The 25,723-nt window shown below is 45.6% G+C and overlaps 1 protein-coding gene across 1 annotated transcript in view; it reads right to left on the bottom strand.

Moving 5' to 3' along the window:
* Positions 1–25,723, bottom strand: part of mpp7a (MAGUK p55 scaffold protein 7a) — a 146,309-nt gene that overhangs the window by 89,864 nt on the left and 30,722 nt on the right. Inside the window, exons 2-3 of the mRNA XM_083777822.1 lie at positions 14,106–14,171; positions 1,632–1,841 (exon numbers count right to left, since the gene is read on the bottom strand). Coding sequence (XP_083633948.1) covers positions 1,632–1,662 — 31 coding nt within the window. The 5' untranslated portion in view covers positions 1,663–1,841; positions 14,106–14,171. The remainder of the gene's footprint in view (positions 1–1,631; positions 1,842–14,105; positions 14,172–25,723) is intronic.

Raw genomic sequence — 25,723 nt, 5'->3', positions numbered from 1 at the left:
ACACCTCTGTGTCCACCAGCGTGCAGCATTGGTCGGCTGTCCAGCCTTTTTCGATAAACCGATGGAGAAACGCAGCTTAAAAATCTAAATTTGCGCCCGGTGTGTGGAGACCTTTACTCTTATGTTTTTGCTACAAGAGACTTTAAGAGAGGTTTAAGTGAAGCACTTTGATGTTGTCTGTGTAAAGCCACAGTAGTTGGCTGGCTCCAGGTGCCACCTTTTGAATGTAGTGATGTTAAGCAACTACAGACTAAAGACAATAAATATTTTCAGGGAAGAAATGAGATTCGTGCGAGAATCGAGATTCACATTTGAGCAAGAAGCGTACAGCACTATGCCAGACTGGCATAAACCTGGCAGAAATTCCACAAAGATCAACAAAACATAATCCTGAATGTTAATAATTTAACTCGAACCTGTTTTCTGCATACACTCTCACAGAGTTACATCAATATTCAGGATGTGTCTGTTTATGCAAAAACGGGCTAAGTTATTATTGGAAAGTTCCCCCATCACGCTGGAATTTTTGCTCGCTCCAGGCTTGATGTTAAAGTAAATTGGTGCCTTAACTCAATTGGTTCCGCACGTCCAGATCAGGCGCGTGCACACGCATGGATTAAAGCTAAATGAAATATGACCACTGAAAAAATGTGTATGGCAAAGTCCCGATTATTATGCCATTTGTGAAACGGTGTGAAAGGAGCCCTCCCCATGCTAGCGCCATTTCCTTAAAAATATATCACAAAATGTTAAATTAATGATGATGTTTTAGTATAACATAGTCCCTGCTGTTCTACATACAGGTGAAGAAATCACAGACTGAGGCTTTAACCTTTGCTTTTATGAAATATACCCGACCGAGACCATTAGCGTTTTATGGAAGATTCTTCTGAACAAGTTGCTATTTCTTTTGAGAATTTCAGCCCTTTCCTCTCCAACATTCTCTGCACCTCGCCGGTGGATCAGTCCATGTTAAGGCACTGCATCTTTTTCAGATCAAACCCCTGAGGCGTGGCCCCTGAGGCGTGGCCCCTGAGGCGTGGCCCCTGAGGCGTGGCCCCTGAGGCGTGGCCAGGACGCCGACGGGAGCAGTAAATACACGGGTTGTTTTTTCATAGGGTTGTCACGATTATTACACAATCATCTAATCGCAATTATTTGAGGTAATCGCAATTATTTTGTCATAATCGTCATTAGCGCATGCATATTGAAAATTCTTCATACATAAAAATAATAGCAGATCTACAAGCTTACAACGGGTCACTTCGTGGTGCGTTGTAAGCTTGTAGACTGGCTATTCCCGCAATTTTAAGTATAAAATGAATACAAAAAAGTAATAGTAATTTCTTGGTATATTTCAGTTATTTGTCATATCTGCCCCATGCACTTTTGTTTTTATTACGAAGTCTAAAAGGCAAACAGAATTCTACTCATAACATTATGTTCCAATTTCCAATGCCAAAAAAACACAACGAAATCGTAAATCGTAATTATTGACAATTAGTCGTCAACTTAAATGTGTAATTGTGGTGACCCCCTAAGCATACAGTACAGTACAGTACAGTACAGTACAGTACAGTACAGTACAGTACAGTACAGTACAGTACAGTACAGTACAGTACAGTACATACCTGGCTCATGGCCAGTGGCCAGGGCAGGCATGGCTCCTGGACTGGTGGCTCCCGCTGGCTGCTTCCTTCCTTCCTTCCTTCCTTCTTTCTTTCCTTCTTTCTTTCCGGCTGTGAAATATGGCAACGGGGCGTCAGACCAGCGAGCTTCCCGAGCGACTCTGCCCACACGGACACGTTCCTGTCTTTGGCCAGGCCTTATGCCATGGAGACCTGCAGAGAGAACAGAGAGATTAGATGTATTAGACGCTGCTTGTCAGATGGCTATACCGCCATGCACATGTCGCGTTATGAATAGTTATGTATATTATTATGTACTCATAGACATGGATGTGAATGTTGGGCCATTCACACTGATGTGGATAAGGAGCAGGAAAATACATATCCTGCTTTCTAGCTGATGACATCACCGCACACACACAGGCCAGGGGTTACTGCAGAGTTACTGCAGGGGGAGGCCGCCAAATATTAGGATTTTTTATAATTTTTGAGGGACGCTAGCCCCTCCCATGCTCAGCTTTGTGTGTTTGTGTGAATCATAGCGATGGTTTGATTGGCTGAGAACCCCATAGCGATGATCTGATTGGCTGAGCAAAGTCCATATTGAGGATAAAAAGCCAGGACAAAAAAGAGACGGAGAAAAAGTGAATACGCAAATTGGCCGGAATGAGATGATGTATGATGATGTATGATGATAAGAGCGCCCCTCACTTCACACGGGTGTGATTTGTTTTTTTTACATTAACCACTTGAACCCTAGCATCCATATTCTGGTGCTCACAGTGTGGTGAGCTTGTAGATCGGGGCTTGGCGAAGACATTTGGAGTGGAGGGGAGAAAAGAGCAGACAAACTATACATAGCCAAAGGTCAAGTAGTGACTAGTGACGGTTTGAATGGTTAAAAAAACTAAAAACATTCATTTACACAACACTGATGATAGGGCTGTCAAACACGTCTATGAAGACTCCGTACGAAATCTATGAAAAGGTTTAATCTGCGACACAATTGTATGCAGTATGTAGTGGGAGGTTGTTTAAGACCCCTGCCTCTAGTCGAACCTAATACCCTCAGCCTTTTACACCTCACCAGCTTACCGTTAACCTCCAACCTTAAACCTCACAGTTACATGTCTACATCTAATCTTTAACCTCACACACACACACACACACACACACACACACACACACACACACACACACACACACACACACACACACACACACACACACACACACACACACACACACACACACACACACACACACACACACACACACACACACACACACACACACACACACACACACACACACACACACGCCTGTAGTAGTTTCTCTATTCAGCGTCCAGCGGAAACAAGGGAAACCTTATCCGCGGAGGGGAAGGAGGTAGCAGACCTATGAGAAGTCAAACGGCCGTGGAAATGCATCGCTTCGTAAACACGGCCGGTCAACTGGAAATCCAGACAGAGCAAGGGGGGGGGGGGGGCGTATACAGCACAAAGGGGGGGGGGGGGGGGGGGGGGGCGTATACAGCACAGATATGAAGTCCCTGGCTCATTTATGCATCGCCTCCGTAGAGGATGCGTGTGTGTGTGCGTGCAGTGCACTCAACGCACACATGCACATCTGTCTTGCTGTATATAAACGCAGCAGGGGAAAAACAGCTCATCTGTGTGCTAATTGGGAAGAGATGAAAGGTGTTTTGAGTCAAAGACACACACACACACACACACACACACACACACCCTGAGGAGTGGGGGTGCAGGTGAGAATGTGTAAGAGCTTCCACCATGACCGTGTGTGTGTGTGTGTGCGCGTACAGTATGTGCGTGTGTGCGTGCGCATGCGTGCGTCATCCAAAGGGACCATCTCTGACCATGTGTACTCCAGTCAACCCTAGCAGGTGCTACTACTGTAGTGCAGCAGGCCGGCCTGTGTCAGCATGGTTGAGGGGCCTCGGGGGACCCTCCCAGCACCAGGATCTACTGTAGTGCAGCAGGCCGGCCTGTGTCAGCATGGTTGAGGGGCCTCGGGGGACCCTCCCAGCACCAGGATCCTCAGCCCCGACGCGGGCCAGCCTCGACGCAGGCCCACACCTCTCCTATTAAACGCTTAACTGCGTCCATGCTCCATTTACACATGGCCCCTTTTCAGGAGCCCTGTGGGACCTCCACGCATGTCCCCGAAGTCCGGCAGCCTCCCGCCACCCGCATGAAAGACTTGCTGTAAATGGGAGAACGGTAACCATTACTGGTTCTGTGCCCTGAGCCATCGGTATAGTAACCGTCCAACAGGACAGAGAGAGAGAGCTGAAATGCAGCAGCTCTCCTTCCTCTGTGCTTCCTTAGAGCGATGGTCGAGTTCTGCAGAGTAATTGGCTGCGGTTCGACTTCGGCATTGGTTCACAGAGTTTGATAGCTATGCTCACATGGGACCACTTGGCCAGAGAGACGCAGACAGCCATGACACACATATCCTTTCCTGCTCGATTGGAACCCCCGACGCCGACGCCATCGTACGGTGATGAAGAGCACACGCTAGACCGATCGAGGCATTAAGATTTTGTTCTCACTCTTTAGTTGACCTTTGGCACTAACGGGGCAGTGTTGACACATCGCCGGGCCATGCATGACATGTTAAGAAAGCCGGTCCTCAGCAAAGAATCTCACTACCCTGGCACCCTATAGCAGTGTGTGTACAAACACACACACACACACACACACACACACACACACACCCCAGCAGTGTGTGTACAAACACACACACAGCGAGGCCGAAATTAGCCAAGACTCCCCGAGCCGCATAACGTCACCACGCCGCTGTCTGACACAGCGTGTTGTGAACGGACCACAGGGACATGGACTGGAGGTGAAGGTCTTTGGGAGAACAAACCTCGAGAAAACATTATCCAGAAACAGCCCGAGTGAGTAAGGCAGTGAGTAAGATGTTGGACACATACAGAGAAGGTCTTAAAATGAGACGTAAAAGTAAAACGTGGAGAATTCGCAGAGCAGCCGTTAAGAAAAGGCTGGGTTTGAGGGGATGCGGGGGGACAAATCCATAACCCCGACTCCTCGCTTTGTAGGCCAGCTGTCTTTAGAGCATGGATGTGCATCATGGGCAAAATGTGAAGACCGCAAGACCCGGACCTGGAGTTCAGTGGTGTTCCACACCATGTGCACGTCCATAAAATGGGTTAAAGAGGCCAACAGAAAGGGGCAGCGGCGCCTGGAGCCGCGACCACAGAATCTCTCCAGCAGGCCTGGCTTGAACAGGGGACAGGGGACAGAACCCAGCGGCCCACTGGACTCGCGTCACAATAACCGACCCGTGCTAAATCGGTTCAGTGTATCACGCAGAGGCCCGTGGCACGGTTTTGTCATAATGGCTTTTTGTGATTGGAATGACAGACTTCAGAGAAGACGAGGAGGAGGAAGAAAGATGGAGAGGAATGGAATGGGCGACGGCACAGATCATGATGACCTGCTGGCCTCGCCAACAATGTCGTCTGTTTCTCGGTTGCTACTATTTGCGTCCAAGGGGAGATTACCAAATATTCCCAAATCTAAGCTTAAGGATCCATCTTTCCGTTTGGGGAGGACCGGGAAGCGTGCTGCGGCACCGGGAAAACCTGCGTCTCTTTTTTTTACGGTGCCCAGAAGGATTGTAATGAACAGACTCAGGGAAACATTCCCCACTGTCAGAAAGCTGCGCTCCAGCCATGTCTGTTCAGATCACACAGTATCAGGTGGCCATGGGGGAGCGAGGGGCAACTCGCCATGTGGACAAGAGATGGAATGAGCTCGCCTGCAATGAGAAGTATGTTCCTACCTCTACCTGTGCCATAGATCCATGCTCTGCGTCTGCTAAATGATGTTGGCGCCATCTAGCGGGACACCTCGCCACTGCACACAGAGGCGATCCCTTCCCCACCCCTCAGTTGAAAGACAAATTGCAGCACCTCTCTGAATAAAAGGCCTGCATGTTAGCGGACGGCATCTGTGTCTGTTTAGTCTTGTTCGGTGTGTGAAATCTGAAGTGAAATCGATGTTTTAAGAGAAAACAGCTCGAGGGGGCGTTGGTCGACGGATGGGTCAAGGGATGAAGAGAAGGGGGGGGGGGGGGGGGGGGGAAGAGGAACTGCTGTTATTCTTCCGTTCTTGTGGAGAACAGGGCTGTCTGTGAGCTCTGCTAGAGACGTCTGACGCTCAGCTGGAGGTTGATTAGGGCGCAGAGAGGGAAAACAGAGTCAGGGGTTGAGTGACTGACACCCAAACACGTTGGAGACCTTTCACACATTTATACGGCTGAGGGCCTGCACTGTGTTTAACCCTTCGGTTACATTTTATTTCCTTGACCTCTCACTACCCCGCTCCCACTTCTTGCCTGAAAAGGGGGCCAATGGCCTGTGGAAAGACCACGGTCCTATATGGATGTGGTCCAGGGACACCACTGACCTGCCCACGGGAGAAAGACGGGAGAATAAAATGTTGTGCTCCTAAGCGTGACACTGGGAGCCGACATTGCGTTTACATAGGCGTAAAGGCTTCTGCATGCGTGCTGCCTTGCTGTGGGCTCAGGTAGGAAGTATTACAACAGGCCACTGCTGAACGCCGGGCTGGCCCAACAGGGACCGGTGAAACCTTCCTTTGTAAAGCAGGTTTCCTCCCCCCCCCCCCCCCCCCCGGGGGCCATCCCACACCAGGTGACAGGAAGGACAGCCACTAGCCTGGGACATTATTGGGCCATCATGAACAGCACCGGTCGTCTTCTCCCTCGAATGACAGACACTGTCCGTCCTTGTCACACCTCCTGTGGTTACAAGCTCAAAGGGCTTTGTCCACCCCCAATCCCACCCACACCGCGTTCCAACTCACTTCATCATCTGTGGATCCACCGTCTATTTGACAAGCTGTGACACCTGCTCTGGTTACAAACCTTGTCCCATCTGTTGCAACATCACAAGACTCTGGTACTCCACTCATATAGACACAATCTTTAAATCTGCACAGATGTGGGTCTGTCTTCTTCTAAGCCAGCTGAAGCCGTGGCTTTTTTTCCCCCTCAGGGAATGTTTGCATAATTATGCAAACTAAAGTTTTGCTCACACAAACCCTAGTCTCACGTGAGTGGACGGATTTTGTCGATAGTCTCTGTACAATGTAGGCATTTAGCAGACGCTCTTAATCCAGAGCGACGAACACAATTGGCCCGTGTTCAGGGGAGGGAAGCCGGGCGGAAAAAGGGTGAAACTTGTCACTTCAGGTATTCCCAAGGGGGTGTGGCCGCACCTGCCAGAGGGGAGTGTTGGGTGGAGTAGTTTGGTAGGGGCTCCTCACTGGCAGGTGAGCCAGTAGGATATAACAGCAATACACAGAAATGTGTGTGGGGAGGAAATAATTGGATTAACGACAGCGGAAGAAGGGAAATAAAGTTTTGATTGGCTTTAGCTTGAGACCAAAACAGATTATTTTTAAATAGTCACTGACACTGTGACTATTTAGCTATTTGATTTTCTTTTTCTTTTTCTGACTGACTGTGATTTTTTTAATATATTCTTTTAATTACATAATATACTATTTTCTATAATAAATACCAATTGTTTTGTGTGTTTTTCGTCTTTTTTTTACAGAATCAAATGGTTTATGTTCATGATTCACCAGCATCCTGGATGGCTTGATTCTAGACTTAAAATAATTGATAATAATTGATTTTTGGAATGGGATCTGGATCAATGGAAGCAGAAAAGCACCACTGCCATAGACATGTTGACACTAGGCAGCCGCCACACTGAGCATCTCTACTGGAGCAGATGGAGGTTAAGGTAGTGTTGCATATTCTCTTCCAGGGGGATGGAAGTGGGAACCTTCTGTCTACGAGCATGCTGCTCCAACCTTTAAACCACTTGGTTTAAGGTCAAAGCATTTAAAAAAAAAAATCAAAAATTGTCAAATCTACGAAAAACAAATGTTTAAGAAGTAGTGAAAATAGCCAATCTACAATCACACAACGCAGCGCGAAGCGACGAGTTGTAGAGCTTGTAGATCTGCTGTTTTCACTAGTTTGGGTCTTGGGCAAACGTCTAATTTCTCTTTTGGGTCACAAGCTAAAGTTTGGGAAACACTGCTTTTAGACCACCGCTGTACTCAGAGTTACAGCAACACGTTTCTGCATTGGTGGAAAATACTTTCAATTTATCACTTTCAACTTGGCACTATATTACGGGCATTATTTAACAATTCCGTGGCGCCCGCTGGCCTAGTGGTCCAGGGCTCCAGGAGCATGGAGCCTGGAGCCCTGGCCTAGTGGTCCAGGGCTCCAGGCGCCCTGGACCACTAGGTCCAGGGCCTAGTGGTCCAGGGCTCCAGGGCTCCAGGGCTCCAGGCGCATGGAGCCTGGAGCCCTGGCCTAGTGGTCCAGGGCTCCAGGCGCATGCCACATTTAGGCTCTGGCCTGACAGCGTGTCGCGTGTTTGGGGTCCCGTCCATGCTGCGTGTCTCTCTCCCTCTTTCCTGTCTATCTTCACTTGATACTATCAATAAAAGGCAGAAAAGCCTAAAACAAATCTTAAAAATAAATAAAAACTATTTCAAATAATTATTTGTCTCTCAAACTTTTCACAGAATAGTGAAAGTAGTAGGCACCTACAACAGACATGTCTTTACAGTATAAACAAACTTTTTGAAAGATTTCCATTTATTTTGGAAATAGCTACAGATACATACAGACAGAAGCATGTACCTCCTGTTAGCATGAAATACATACAGACAGAAGCATGTACCTCCTGTTAACATGAAATACATACAGAAGCATGTACCTCCTGTTAACATGAAATACATACAGAAGCATGGACCTCCTGTTAGCATGAAATACATACAGAAGCATGGACCTCCTGAAATACATACAGACAGAAGCATGTACCTCCTGTTAACATGAAATACATACAGAAGCATGGACCTCCTGAAATACATACAGACAGAAGCATGTACCTCCTGTTAACATGAAATACATACAGAAGCATGGACCTCCTGTTAGAATGAAATACATACAGACAGAAGCATGTACCTCCTGTTAACATGAAATACATACAGACAGAAGCATGTACAGTACCTCCTGTTAACATGAAATACATACAGAAGCATGGACCTCCTGTTAACATGAAATACATACAGAAGCATGGACCTCCTGTTAGCATGAAATACATACAGAAGCATGGACCTCCTGTTAGAATGGAAGCACCTACCAAATACCAGGCTGTGGCGGCGAGCATCGATTCGCAAGGCCACAGACATGCATGTTATTAAAAGCATGGCATGTCATTAGCAGCCGCGTGCATTTTTAAGAGTACGCTATCTTGTTTTCACATGTGCGTGCGCGCTTCCATAAAGCTCAGCAACGGTGACAGAAAGCCTGCACTTTCAGTCCATATAAAAAGACACACATAAGGCCAAATATTTGCGCCGTGACGTTGGTTATGAAGGGGAGGCGACGGAGGAAGGAGCAAAAGTTTGAGGTGCTTAGAGAGAGAGAGATGGAAAGAATAAAGTGAAGGACATTCATGCCTTCATCCAGTTCAGATTGGTGAATGTCTTACCATTATTCATCGTATGACGAATAGCGAAAGCAGACGATCTACAAGCTCGCAAGTTGTCGCATCTCGTCAGTCACATTGTGAATTTGTGACACATTGTGATCAATTTTTGAATATATATATATTTTTATAAATATATATATATTTTTTCCAAAATATGGATGTCAGGCGCATCCATTATTTTGGTAGTGCCGTATGGAGGCTGTGAAGATTCAATGTTAAATCCATTGGTGTTTTTGGGCTAGTCTACACATCACGATGGCTTGTTGCAGGAACCACAAATTGCAAAGTCAGACGGACGGATGCAGATAGAGTTACAGCCACATGCGCACCACCGTACATGACAAAATCATAAGTGTATAATTGCAACATAGCCAGCTGTGGTAGACGGCTACATTCATTTACAAACGTGCGCACGCACACACGCACGCAGCCACGCACACACACACATACATACACACAGCTTTTCATGGAGCTGTGCGTACTATGTATTAAACTGTGGTCAATTCATCCACAACATGCTGAAATGGAAATATTGTTGAAAGCAGAACTACGGGCAGGCCTCTGCTCTGATCATGGAAAAACACATTATCAAGTCGTGTGCAAGTGTGTGCGTGTGTGTGTGTGTGTGTGTGTGTGTGTGTGTGTGTGTGTGTGTGTGTGTGTGTGCGCGTGTGTGCGTGTGTGTGCGTGTGTGTGTGTGTGTGTGCAGCACTACCAGGATGTCTCAGAGTCGTCTCCTATTAGGAGTGAGGCACATGACACTCGGGTATGGTGGCTGTACCTTAGTGGTTTGATGCTTTTGAGTGGTGCTATAGCCACTCCTATAGACAGCTATGTGTGTCCCTGGCTGGCTGTGTCTGTCTCTGTGTCTGTCTGTCCGTGCGAGTACGGAAATAGCGTTTGTTGAGTGTGTCACTCAACAAACGCTATTTGTTGTGTCACTGTTGCGCAGCCTAACACACACACACACACACAGACACACACACACACGCACACACACACACACACACACACACACACACACACACACACACACACACAGGCCAGGGAGGAGGGCTTGTACAGTACAGTACAGCACCACTCACTTCAGAATGGACTGATTCTTTCTTTTTTATGTCACCCTCTGACCGTCGCCACTCGACATAACCGTAGGTCCCTAAACCCCTCCACCCTGCACCCCTCCACCCTCTGACCGTCGCCACTCGACATAACCGTAGGTCCCTAAACCCCTCCACCCTGCCATCCTCCATATTTTCCTCTCTACCCTCCCTGTATTCCTTCCCCTCTCTCTCTCTCTCTCTCTCTCACCCGACACTGCAACCTCATCCTTTGTCTCCACTATCTCATCTGCATTTGTCCATCACTGTCCTCTCTCTCCCATGCCAGCGGGCCTCCCTGGTTATCTGAAACCCACAGAGGAACCAACACCTCTCAGGGCAGCTGGAAGGAAGTGGCGTAAGACGAGGCACACCAGATGACTCACTCCTTTCTGCCTTCTCCCCCTCGCTATCCACTGCTAAATCCTTTTTCTACTATCACCAAGATTCTATCCTGTACCTCTAACCCAACCTTAAACCCGCTCCCCCACCCCACCTTCATCCCTCTCACCGACTTCCAGAAGAAGGTCGATGACATCAGCAGCTCCTTTCCCCATCTTCCCCATAAAGAAGTGTCTGACCCACCCAATAGTAGCCTGGGGTCCACCTATGCTTTCTATGGCATAGGCAGCTCCTGGCAGGATCCGCCGGGAGAATCTAGACGCAGCTGCGCGACATGAGACTAATTAATTAGAGCGACAGAGAGAGAGAGGAGTGTGTGTGTGTGTGTACATGTGTGCGTCAATTTAACAAAGGTGCAGACGATCAGAAATCAGCAGAGAGTGATCTCCCTGGAAATAAAAACGTCTGGGTTTCCGAGGCTAACCCAATAGTAACCTCAACATATCATGCCTGACCTCGTGCTCTCCAGACGAGGTCCTTAAACTAGTGACCTCCATAAGACCTATACCACCTGTCCTCTTGACCCCATCCCTTCTCCAAACCTCCAGACCTATACCACCTGTCCTCTTGACCCCATCCCTTCTCCAAACCTCCAGACCATCGCACCTGATCTGCTCCCCTTCATTACCTCCATCATCAACATATCTGGAAATTCTGTAATTTAGCATATTATGTAGACAGTGCATTCTATAGTGTATATACTTATAGTTTCATTGCACAGCTATTCTACTGTTAGACAGATGTAGGTTCTTAGCTTACTTATGATCATTGATGAGTATTTCTACGTATTTAACCCATTTAGGCCTGACCTCGAAATTTAAAAAATAATCTTCAAAATCCTCCAGTTTTCTGAAATAAATATTTTCACAATTAAAAAAGAATAGCAGACCTACAAGCTCGTAGCACGCCACTCGGTATGAGCTTGTAGATCTGCTATTTATCAATAGTTAAATTATTACAGGTTTAAAACAAAATGGGTTAATGAATTATCATGTGTTCTTGCTTACTGCAAGTTGCTGTGTAGTAAGAGCGTCTGCTAAATTTTTCAATTTTAAAATATCGGAGCGATAGTCCCAGATATAGGCTAAATTATAGCTAAGCCGTATAATGTTAAAAATAGAGATTCTAGCCCATCCCTGTCTAAAGAATGCTTTAAACATGTTACACTGTACATGTTTTGTAAAGTGATGCATAGGGCAGACACAGACATGGAGGGCAATGTGGCGCTGAGCGCCGTGAAGAATGGGTGGACTGTCCATCGTGCGGACGTGCGCATCATGCACATTAACCCGCTGTCAGACGTGCGCATCATGCACATTAACCCGCTGTCAGACGTGCGCATCATGCACGTTAACCCGCTGTCAGACGTGCGCATCATGCACATTAACCCGCTGTCAGACGTGCGCATCATGCACATTAACCCGCTGTCAGACGTGCGCATCATGCACATTAACCCTGTCAGTGCCTCCGTCTCGTGCTCTGGTGCCTCCGGCTCAGGCGCAAAGACTGCATTTGTTATGCTTCGTCTCGTGGTCCGTCCGTCTAATTTATTGCAAGCGGCCACAACTTTATTCTGCCAATAAGACGGCTTTACATTTATGAAACCAGATACGATCAAAGCATAGTTTTCTGTCCATACTGTACATGTTTTCACTGTCAATTTTCCTGTTTGTACTTTTGTATAGTGCCATTTTTCTCCTACCAACTAGCAGCAGGCCAAATGTTTAGCCAACGTCTCACTCAAGCAGATGTGGCAATAATGTGGCATTGTAATAATTATGAGAATAAATGTCAAATTATTATTGAATGATTATTACAATGATGATGCTCCATTACATCACAATAATGGAAAGGGTGTAAAACTACCTTTTTACAGTTTATCGTGCCACCTACAGCTCATTTATTTTGATCCAATCTCTGCATCTTCCACAAAATAATGCTTAAAACACCAAAAGGGTTTCCCGACTTCCCGTCCTGAATGGGTTAAGTTATTTGTCATATCTGCCCTGGGCAATTTGTAATTAGAAGCCTATAAAAGGCAAACAGGAAATACAAATTGTAACGTTCCAACGTTCCAATGTTCAATGCAAAAAAGAAAATCCCAATTATTTGTCAATCATCACCTTATATCTTTTAATCATGACAGGCCTACTTTAACCCATTCTGGCCGGGCACCCATTTTGGTATTAGCATCATGTCGTGCTTTAGCTATTTAAAAATAGCAGACCTACAAGCTCATATCGCGCCACCGAGTGGCGCGATACGAGCTTGTAGGTCTGCTATTTTTGAAAAATCAAAGACACTTTTAGAATCTGATCTCAGGTCAGAATGGATTCATAATGAAACTGTCAGGATGTAATAGACATTTCTAGAATCTGATCTCCAGTCAGAATGGGTTAAAGACGTTTCTCATTACAAACCATAATGTCTCTTCATAACCTTAATCTCTTAGACATTTCCCAAAGCGATTAGGCAGCTCTAGCAGAAATATGACTATACGTGTATGGCTGTATGCTCATGTCTGAGACAATTAAGAATCCAAATGAATTATCACCAGGTATGTTTACACATGCCAGAAACAGAAATGTGTGTTTGTGAGGATACCCTTTACACACACACACACACACACACACACACACACACACACACACACACACACACACACACACACACACACACACACACACACACACACACACACACACACACACACACACACACACACACACACACACACACACACACACACACACACCTAGATGAACCTGTCTTTCTAGACCCCTAAGTTAAACATGTCAGCAGCCAGAACTCTTCATAGCACTCTTAATTAACACACTTTATTCAATTCCTCTCCTTGTTAATGTTTCAAAAACAAGAACCATGGAATGCAACTTTGCATGATATTATATGATATGGTTACATGACTGACACCTTGCTGCATTTTACTGGCTGGGAGCGCGAGAGAAGGAGGCCAGAGAGGACAGCCGCACGCTGCATTTGGGGGTCATACTGTACATACAGTCAAACCCTACGTGTTCATTTCATCCTCAGGGTTTTACTAAACTAGAAGCCAAGTCAGCTTTCCCACCAGACTACTAGAGACAAGACAGCCCACGGCAGCCCGCTCAAATAGGCCTTTAAAAGAAAACACATTATGCCAGACTCTCACTCTGTTAAGCAAACATAAATGGCAACATCAAAGCTGCATAAATAGTCCAATGTCAAGGAAGAATGTGTTGGGACTTACCAGATCTTTAGAATAGTAGCAAGCTAGCAGAAGCACTCCATTCATTATGTCAGGGAACACAGTCACACACACACACACACACACACACACACACACACACACGCCCACAAGGTGTAGCAACAACAACGACCTACCTGATCAGACCTGATACTCTGGTTTATGTTGTTGACTGAAGTCTCATGCTCCGCCCACATGCACATCTACGCACCTGTAAGACAGAAAGACAAAGGGAAAGGAGAGAGACAATGCATGAGAAAGATAAACATAACATACATTAACACATTGTATCTATAATGTCATAATTTCATGATTCTTCCTCCCTTAAGTTAAAACAAGGCATTCGTGCTGCTCCTCTCCATTCAAAAAAACAATGTGCCTAGAGGCAGTAACCACACATGACCACTAGATGGTGACACCAGCCCAATAATGATTTCCCAGTGTTTCAGGTTCAGCTCTTGCATGCTTTTCAGCACTTCTTCTGCCACAGCCAGACGCTGGCCTAATTGTACCGGTCGCTGACAGAGCAAAGGCTGTCGTCATTCTCAGGTGTGTCAACATGGGAGAGTGCATGCATTTGTGTATGCGCACGCGTGTGGGGGCGCATGTATGTCATCGCATCCCCCGTGGCCTAGCGGTGTGTGACGTCATCAGGTGCCAGTGGAGATCCGAGATAGGCACCAGTAATCTCATCCACTAACCTGCCAGGGGCCCATTGTTATTAAAAAACAGATGGGGCCGCGCTGACTGGCAAGGTCAGACTGGCACAGAGCCGTCTGCCTGCTAATGGCGCTGGTTTAGAACTCACTCAACCTGGCTAAAAGATGAAACAATAGGCTGTGTTAATGGCGCTGGTTTGGAACTCACTCAACCTAAAAGATGAAACAATAGGCTGTGTTAATTCACGTGCACAGAGAGACCTTTGTCAGAAGTAGGGATGCTCCGGTCAGGTTTTTTGTGAGACGGATCCAAATTGTTTTTCTCATGTTCGGCCGATGCCGATCTTGTGCGTACATACAATTTTAATAATTCCAAAATGATTATATGTCATAATCATAACCCACATCAAAACTGTGCCTGTGTGTGTGATGAGGGGGGGGAATGTTTAGGCCTGTCACAAAAATGCAAAATGATACTATATATGACCTTTATACCATTTTATTATATAATTATATAAAAGATCGGTTTCTCCAGATTGGGTAAATTGCTGATCACCGATGGAGTCATTTGGAGTGAATGTTGGCCGATCACCGATCGGTGGGTGATTGATCGGAGCTTCTCTGGTCAGACTCAGTGTTTCAAATCAAAAGAAAGACATTTCCACTATCTGTGGTTGATAGGGCTGCACAATAATTATGTGATCATGAAACATAGCAATGAATTCAAACCTCACATTCTCCCAGTGTGTTATTAGTTAATAGTAGAGTTAGAACAGTGTACATCATATCCCATTTCCCCATCAATCAGGCTCCCAGAGGTACAATAAAATCACATTTGACCAAAGACAAAACACAATATGGTAAATTGTACATTTATATAGCGCAATTTTGATTATCCAAAGTGCTTTACATAGATTGTGCATTACATTGACACCCATTAACACACCAATGGCGCAGGAAACCATGCAAGGAACCTGTCCTGAACCTGCACATCGGGAGCAATTAGGGGGTTCAGAGTCTTGCTCAAGGACACTTCGACACTAACTCTGGGAGATCGAACTTGGAACCTTCCGGTTGCCAAGTGTCCACTCTACCCATGGGAGCGACAACGAAATTACCGGTAAGAAAATAATACAAACATATGTTTGAACCACAAATCATCATAACCCATCCTGGGCGGGTGTTTTAACTAAGCATTTTGTTAATATTGTTATACTTTAGCCATTGAAAAATAGCAGATCTACAAGCTCTTAGCGCGCCACTGGGTGGCGCGCTAAGAGCTTGTAGATCTGCTATTTTTGAAAAATCGTGAAAATGAGACTTTTTTTTAAATTGACAATATTCCCGAATGATGATTGTGATTTGGATCATATCATTTTAACCATGATCGTGCAGCCCTGATAGGCTGATAGTGTAGCGTCAGTGTGTACACATGATGCACCTTTCTCATGCAGTCACATTCAGTGGCATCAGTGGACAAGATGAACTCTCTCCACTACGTTTTTACACCTCTCCTCCTCCTCCCTCTTTCCTCCTCTCGTATGTGGACAGTGCAGCTCTTTGTCTGTGCCTGGCCCATTAACAGGGAACTGAGGCCACAGTCACTGTCACTCGCTGCCCCCACATTCCACTGTCACACACACACACACTCTCTAGTCTCTACCCCCCCCCCCCCTCTTCAGTATGCTATGCTGTCTTGTTCACCTGGTCACCCGTCTCTCTCTCTCTCCCTCCCTCCCTCCCTCTCGATTAAATCACACACACAGTCTCACACACACACACACACAGTCACACAGTCACACACAAACACACACAGTCACACACTGATGGGACATCACCATGCTGCCGAAAATAACCATCCTGAATACAACATTGGAGTTTGGATGAGGGGGTGGACAGACAGACAGACAGACAGACAGACAGACAGACAGACAGACAGACGGTGGTGTATATAGACTAAAACACTTGTTCTCACTGGTTCTCACAAAGTGGGATCCTGGGACTACTGGGTGTCCACTGAGGGTGTTTCAGGGGGTCCACTGAGGGTGTTTCAGGGGGTCCACTGAGGGTGTTTCAGGGGGTCCCATGACATGGCACCCCCATTTGATCAAACCGTCCCGTGCAGCGTGCACTCAGATCAGCCAACGCAGGGAAGCTGGAAGTACCTTCACTAAAAACGCCGGGACAACAACGCTCCACACGTCCCAAACTCTTCTCCCTTCTGGCTCCAAAACTATGGAATGCACTTCCCATTACAATCAGAACTGCAGACTCACACCCAATCTTCCGCTGTAGTCTGAAAACCCACCTCTTCAGACTCCATCTTGGCCCATAGCACTTGCTGTAGCACTCGCCCTAGCCCAACAACCGTACAGGCGAAAGCAAAGGCTAAACTTATGTAACTTTGATAGCATTTTATGTTGACATAGCACTATATGTGACTGAGGGACTGCCATTGGATTTCTTTGAATTTTCATTTTTTCATGTGGGAATCATAGCCTCAAATTGACATCGTTGTTCAGTTTGACCCAACAGTTTGGAGATATGGCTTGCCTTATAGAGTAATGTCTTGCAGAAAACAGAGTTTGGACTACATGTTGTCTCAGTAAGACAGCCCTCACCCTATCCACAAGGAGGAGCAGTGCACCAAAGCATTATGGGAATTGTAGTCCAGGAAGTAAGTGAGCCCAGTGTCGATGACATCAGAGCCACTGGGCTCACTGCTAAAATATCTAAAACCACAAATTACACATAAAGACCCCCAGGAAAGTGTTCTAAATCGTCTAAACGTCATTAACATATATATTTTTGCAAAAAGGGTGAAGTGGCCCATTAAATGTAAATTGTAAAACCGTGTGTCGCGTCACATCTCTATATATGGCCACGCCTCGTGACATCACGCCTCCATATAGTCACGCCTCCATCTCCATATATGGAGCTGACCTGTTCTGGGTTTCCATATTGATCCTTCCCCATCCATCCTCTTCGATGTCTCCCTTTTGACTGATACGTGTCCATTCAAACTCTAGACGGGCCCGCCCCAAAGTTATTAGTGCAGCTGCACCTAGAGTTCTCAACAGGCCCAAAACGTAAGGCCTGGCCCTACCTGGGCCCTCATCAAACCCTGTACACTCAAGACACTGCCCCCGCTGCCACCCTTAGATCTCCATATATGCAGCTGACTTATTCTTACATTCGTTTTGTTGATCTGAACCCATCAAACCCTGTACACTCAAGACACACTCCATATATGGCCAGTACAAAATTCATTCCATAACAATATGTTGATCTGACCCCCCTTGCCAAAGCACCAGCACTCGCCCATCAGACTGCTGTCACCCAGGCGGATGCATGCACACATCGTGCTGTGACAATAAAGACGATGCTTTGCACAATAAATTATTGCTCTCTCTTACCACACACACACACACACACACACACACACACACACACACACACACACACACACAGAGAGAGAGTGGCAGGTAGACATAAGCCTCACTAATCTGCTTGTCTTTCTAAATTCCAATGTTGCGGTGTAACCTACATCGCTGGTTCTCCCAAAGTGGGATCCTGGGACTACCGGGTGTCCAGAGGGTGTTTCAGGGTTGTCCCCAAAGCAAGGTGAGGAACAGGCGAAACACTACCTTATTTAGCGGTCCGCGGGGGCAATTCATGTGTTTTGGGGGGGATTTCGAAACAGAAACAGAGAGATAAGAGACTTGCTTTGTCAATGTAAACATTTTCATTCCAAAAAATCTCCTTTGAATTGAATTGATGGGAAGACAAAGCCAGAGAAGGATAGGCAGGCAAGCACAGCAGGAGGATGGATGCACACATATAGACGGTGTGATCTATGTCAGTGTTGTTTTCGTCGACTAAAACTAAGACGAAAAATGTTCGTCGACTACCTTTTTTCACTGACGAAAACTACTTGGAAACTAAATGAAAACTAAGCTATGATGACTAAAACTAAAGACTAAATATACTGACAATTTCGTCAACAAATAAAAACTAGACAAAAATGTTAGGAAGGGACTAGTGGACAAGAGATCCAGTATAAGTAAAAGACATTTTACAATTGGTTGCATGCTGAAAATAGCAGATCTACAAGCTCGAGTGAAAACGGTCATTACGACGGCATCTAGGCCCACCAGAATGCATTTTAGTCAACTAAATCAACTGCAGACTTGATATGATATTTAGTCAAGTGAAACTAGACTAACACTAAAACCTTGCGGGTGACTAAAATGTGACTAAAACTAAATGGAAGCTATTCAAGAGACTATAGCCAAATTCCAATACCCAATATCTCGGCCACTCGCTCACTCACACTCGCTCACTCACACTCGCTCGCTCACACTCGCTCACTCACACTCGCTCACTCACACTCGCTCACTCCAGCATGGCAAATGACGGTGAAATTGGTGACCTGCCAAATTATGTGACCATCTTGTTCACACAACTATTACATGGAAGTCTTTAAATACATGGCCTAAATACAGTTAGGTTTAACTCTGCTAATGAACTAATGAACAATTGACATTAGGACACATTTACATTATGTGATTGTCTACACGGTTGTCACATATTTCAGCAGGTCACCAATTCCACCGTAACACCACCTTGCTGGAGTGACTGAGTGCGAGTGAGCGAGTAGCCGAGATTCTGGGTATTGGAATTTGGCTTATGACTAAAACTGAAATAGAAATGTCCTGCCAAAAACAACACTGATGAATAACACTGAATATGACAACCCTCCGACCGCGTGTAGCAGTAGTAGTAGCAGTAGTAGTAGCAGTAGTAGTAATAGTAGTAGTAGTAACAACATAACAGTGGGGAATGGAAGTGAGACCAAGAACGCATACATAATGGATAGTATCTATTTTAAGGGCAGAGAGCCGTGAAGGGACCAGCATGGCATGGCCAGCCCTTTAACCCATTCTGACCTGAGATCAGATTCTAAAAATGTCAGTCGCTCTTCGATTTAAAAAAAAATAGCAGACCTACAAGCTCGTAGCGCGCCACCGAGTGGCGCGCTACGAGCTTGTAGATCTGCTATTTTTCAATAGCTAAAGCATAACATGATGCTGACACCAAAATGGGTGCCCGGTCAGAATGGGATAATCTCGCTCCACTCTGAATGGAAGTCAAGTGCAGTGGTTCTCAATCTGTGGGTCGGGACCCCCAGGGGGTTCCCCTGGCCTACATGATCCCCAGCTATCCAACTGTTATAAGAAAGGAAAACAATTGTGAAAATAGCAGATCTACAAGCTTCGATTTTCACAATATTTATCTGTGGAACCCGAGTCAAATCAAATGTAATGCCTCAACTCCTTTACTATATTGCAAGTGCTTCAGTTGCCTCAGGACAAGATATGATTGTATACATTTTAAACAAATTTAAGAAATTCCATACATTAAAATAAATATATAATTAAGAAGTAGTAATAGTAACTTGTAGATCTGCCATTTTCACTTTGGTTTGGGAACCACTGTTCTAGTGCAGTGGTTCCCAAACTGTTTTGCCTGTGGAATATATTTATCATACCTGATATTTTCCTCCAGAAAACTAGACAGTAGGCAACAGTGTGCAACAATGAGAATGAGCCAGCAGTTTCTGTTCCGTAACAACTAGGCTATGTGTTCCCATTACCGCAGCACAGAATATGACTTGTATCCTCAAGCTAATCCAAGCGCTAAGCTGCTTAGGGCAGACAATAAACCGTTCCTAGATGCCATGCCGTCCGTCCGGCTGTGACTCAGGAGGTAGAGCAGGTCGTCCGATGATCCCTGGGTTGGCGGTTCGAATCCCGGCTCCTCCTGTCCACATGTGGAAGTGTCCTTGGTCGAAGACACTGAACCCTACATTGCCTAAAATGAGTCGGGCGGTGTTAGCTTGCCACCATCGGTGTGTGAATGTGGGAAGTGAGGACGCTGGCACTATAAAAATGCAATTAATTATTTAAAATGCAATTCATTATGTGTGAGAACAAGCACTACATGTTGTGGAGTGGATGCTGCAGATGCCCCCACACTGCTTTCCTCTGTGGATTCCCTCCGTGTCGTTTCAGACAGAAAGAAAGACATACTGGGATGAAGGACAGAGAGGAAGAGATTCTGAGAGTTGAAAGAGTTTGAGTGAAACGGAGACAGCGTGAGAGAGTGAGAGAGTCAGTCAGTCAGTGAGTGAGTGAGTGAGTGAGTGAGTGAGTCAGTGAGTGAGTCAGTGAGAGAGTCAGTCAGTCAGTCAGTCAGTCAGTGAGTGAGTGAGTGAGTGAGTGAGTGAGTGAGTCAGTGAGTGAGTCAGTGACTGAGTGAGTGAGTGAGTGAGTCAGTGAGTGAGTCAGTGAGTGAGTGAGTGAGTCAGTGAGTGAGTCAGTGAGTGAGTGAGTGAGTGAGTGAGTGAGTGAGTGAGTGAGTGAGTGAGTGAGTGAGTGAGTGAGTGAGTGAGTGAGTCAGTGAGTGAGTCAGTGAGTGAGTGAGTGAGTGAGTCAGTGAGTGAGTGAGTGAGTGAGTCAGTGAGTGAGTGAGTGAGTCAGTGAGTGAGTGAGTGAGTCAGTGAGTGAGTCAGTGAGTGAGTGAGTGAGTGAGTCAGTGAGTGAGTCAGTGAGTGAGTCAGTGAGTGAGTCAGTGAGTGAGTGAGTGAGTCAGTGAGTGAGTGAGTGAGTCAGTGAGTGAGTCAGTGAGTGAGTGAGTGAGTCAGTGAGTGAGTCAGTGAGTGAGTCAGTGAGTGAGTCAGTGAGTGAGTGAGTGTGTAATCATGTGCAAGTAAGCAGAAGGACAAAGACAGTGTCCCCTATGTTCCCTGAAGGGAAGCACCACGCCACGCCAGCACAACCCCTACGGAAAAAACAACACACTTGCTTTCCTTTTTTCACCACAAGAGGAAGACACGCATCCTCAACCAAAACAAGACAAGAAAAAAAAAAGAAAACTGTCGTCAACATGTCAATGAATCACCCAGGAGTTGAATCCTTCCATTATGCAAAGCTTCCGTCTCTCTGGAGGTACCCAGCCACCCCCCACCTGACCCCGCCGCCCCTCCCTCCGAAGGGGCCATCAAGCACAGGGCACCCCGCGCAGCCAAAATCAATGAGGCCTGACGGCTCTGACGGCTCTGTGAGGTGCACATCAAAGTACCAAAAGTATACTCATCATTCAGAATGTCCCATCTCACAGGTTTTCAAATGTACAAAATATATATAAAAACACTTAGCAGATCTACAAGCTCACCATGCGTTGCAAATAGATGCACTGTGAGCTTGTAGTCCGGCTATTTTCAAATAGCTGAAGTGGTGAATAAACAAGTTAAGTGGTTAATGTATGTTTTGTAATAATCAAAAATATACAAAATAACTAGTAACAAGTAAAAGTATTGAAATTTGTAAATACTCCAGTAAAGTAAAAAAAATACCTCTAAATTGTATACTTAAGTACTTAGTAAATAAATGTACTTAATGTCTTAAAAACCACTGCATACTGCTAAGAGAGCATCTAAGGGCTTGGATAATGGTGTGAATAATGTGTGCGCTTTTGAATGAGGACGTTTATAATGGATGGCAAGCCAAGGGTCTTGATGGATGGCTGACTTTGGCCCCAGTGGATTCCACAGTGAGCTAAACAGTCCCCACCCCTCTCCCTGCCATGTCAAAAGAGCCATCACTGTTAAAGCCAGAGGCATGTGGCAGTGAATTCCCAAGGGTGGACAAAGATACACTGTTTGGGGCAGACCGCAGAGGAGAATGCTTGTTCTGATCATGACTTTTTTAATCAATGTGACCCAATAGCCAAAGGGAGTCAAGGATACTCTTTTCTCCTATATTTGGCTTTGTGGTCTTCTGTAAAAAGGCACACACACAAACATGCATGTGCGTTTCCTAGTGTTTGTGCACGCTGACTGGACACACACATGCATGTGCGTTTCCTAGTGTTTGTGCACACTGACCTGAGATCAGACTGATCACACTGACCTGAGATCAGTGTTTGTGCACACTGACTGACTGGACATTGATTGTGTTTAATTGTGCCGAGCAGGGAGAAAATGTAGCAGAGCCGACCGCCAAGATAAAATATTATATGCACACTTTGTATAATTATTCTTATTCTATAATACATATTGGTTAAATCTATTCGTGAGTTATCTGACTGAACTAAATGCAGAAGACATGCCTGCTCTTGACTACACAAAACACCTATAGGACGATACATTATACACTATTATACATTATTATACATTATACACTTAGGGACAGCAAACACCTACAGGACGATACATTATACACTTAGGGACAACAGCGGCAAACATGTGCATCCTGGACATTAACTATCATTTTGGGGCGGGAACCCCTTTTGGTGTTAGCATTATGTTATGCTTTAGCTATTGAAAAATAGCAGATCTACAAGTTCATAGCAAATCGAAGAACGACTGACATAGAAACATAGCTTTTTCAGAAAGCTGTCAGGATGTAGAAGACATTTTTAGAATCTGATCTCAGGTCAAAATGGGTTAAGTCCCTAGATGTCATCTCCCCCTGAAACTTTGAGAAAGATTGAGTTATTTATTGACACTAATTAGCCAGCAGACCCCCAGCCAGGGACCCCCATAAGAGGGGACACTCTCAGAGTTACAGACCCATAAGGGTCCATTTGGTTCCAAACTATCATTTAGCTGGGGACCCCCTGGAACTCCCTCAAGGACCACTGGGCGTCCCAGACTCTCCGGACCCCACTTTGGGAACCACTGCCCTACACCATCTCCGGGCATTGGACTTTATATTATAGCCTGTATATACAGTAGTAAACAAATCATTCTACATTCCAAAAACATTGATTGAATACTATATTGTCGATTTTTAACGGTTCATTCTTCGTTCAACACTCAAACAACAGGCCCAGGCCGTAGCGTAACGGTCTGGGCACCGGACTGGTGATCCAGTCGCGGTGTGCCGCGGGTTCGACTCCCGAACCCGACACGGCCTTTACCGCATGTCATCCCCCCATCTCTCTCCCGTTTCCTGTCAGCCTACTATCTGTCCCTTAAAAAATCAATAAAAGGCGTAAGCCGCAAAAAAAAAAAAAAAAAAACACTCAAACAACTGGACAAAAGTGGATGAGTGCCCCACCAACACATCTTGGTCTGCTGGACAATATTCAGAGGAAGGCCCTCAAAATAATTGACCAGGACACTGCCAGCACAACACTCTCCATCCACATCCTTTAGCCACAGAAGACACGTTGCCGCCGCTACAGTCCTGTCCAAAATGCACTGCCCTGGGGACCTCCAGGACATGCTCCCTCCACCTTACACCAGACGGTGAAAGACCCGCCGATGCACAGCCACACCAGGACATGCTCTGGACCCCCCAGGCTCCAAAACACACACATTGGACAGAACTTCACATTGGACAGAACTTTTCTCCACACTGCTGTCCGGGTGTGGAACAAGACTCCATCACAGATAATGGAACAGCCTACCAGAGCATGTAGTGGACTCCAGTCCATATACAGACAATGGTCTTGAAGCCTTTAAAAAAAAAAGAGTTCACAGACCCCCCCCCCCCCCCCCCCCCCTCCTCTCTCTCTCTCTCATTAGCAGGCAACATTGCACTGTGCAGCACTATCTCTCTCTCTGTTTCTGGCACAACAGCGCCCCTACTGGTACTAATAGTCATACTGGTGCTCATTAACCCATTCTGACCTGAGATCAGATTCTAAAAATGTCTTATTTTCTACATCCTGACAGTTCTCTGAAAAAGCTGTTTCTATGTCAGTCCTTCGATTTTTCAAAAATAGCAGACCTACAAGCTCTTAGCGCGCCACATGGTGGCGCGCTACGAGCTTGTAGATCTGCTATTTTTCAATAGCTAAAGCATAACATGATGCTAACACCAAAAGGGGTTCCCGCGCAAAATGGGTTAACCAACACATAGGCACATAGGTGAACACGTAGACACATGAACACATAGGTGAACACATAGACACATGAACACATAGGTGAACACATAGACACATGAACACATAGGTGAACACATAGACACATGAACACATAGGTGAACACATACACATGAACACATAGGTGAACACATAAACATGAACACATAGGTGAACACATACACATGAACACATAGGTGAACACATAAACATGAACACATAGGTGAACACATACACATGAACACATATGTGAACACATAGACACATGAACACATATGTGAACACATAGACACATGAACACATAGACACATGAACACATAGGTGAACACATAGACACATGAACACATAGGTGAACACATAGACACATGAACACATAGGTGAACACATAGACACATGAACACATAGGTGAACACATAGACACATGAACACATACGTAGGTGAACACGGACATTGCTGTTCCTTGGAGCGGTTGCACCACTCAAAAATATACAGTTGAAATTAAACTCGTGACACACAACCCTAGTGGATGCTGGTGGTATAGATTAGACGGTTGCCAAAAGCATATGTAGTACAAGCATGATTCAACCGCAAAGAGTCTCAGGATGGAAACTACCAGGTTGGCATGTGTTTGACGTCCTTTCAAAGTGGGTACGGCTCCACTGCACACACACGCAACTGTTCCCTTTTGTAGGATTACATAGTATAGAAACCCTACACTAGGTAGTGAAATGAATGAAGTGACACATGAGGAGGCTTTGGATGTGCGTGCGTGTGTATGTGTGTGACTGTGTGTGTGTGTGTGTGTGTGTGTGTGTGTGTGTGTGTGTGTGTGTGTGTGTGTGTGTGTGTGTGTGTGTGTGTGTGGTAACGTCATCAATACATAATGATGGTCCTTGAGGAGGTTCACTGGGGGGTGAAATAGACGACACACCTGGACAGAGAAAGTGGTTTTCTGGGTGGAAGTTACAGTATGCACTATGCAGCAGGTATACTGTAATATTATCTATGTAGTTACAGTATGCACTATGCAGCAGGTATACTGTAATATAAGCTATGTAGTTACAGTATGCACTATGCAGCAGGTATACTGTAATATTATCTATGTAGTTACAGTATGCACTATGCAGCAGGTATACTGTAATATAAGCTATGTAGTTACAGTA

The sequence above is a fragment of the Protomyctophum parallelum genome, assembly GCF_964188405.1.
Source record: "Protomyctophum parallelum genome assembly, chromosome: 12".
Lineage (NCBI taxonomy): Eukaryota > Metazoa > Chordata > Actinopteri > Myctophiformes > Myctophidae > Protomyctophum > Protomyctophum parallelum.
Note: the sequence above shows the minus strand (reverse complement) of the source record. Positions and strands in the feature narration are given on the sequence as shown.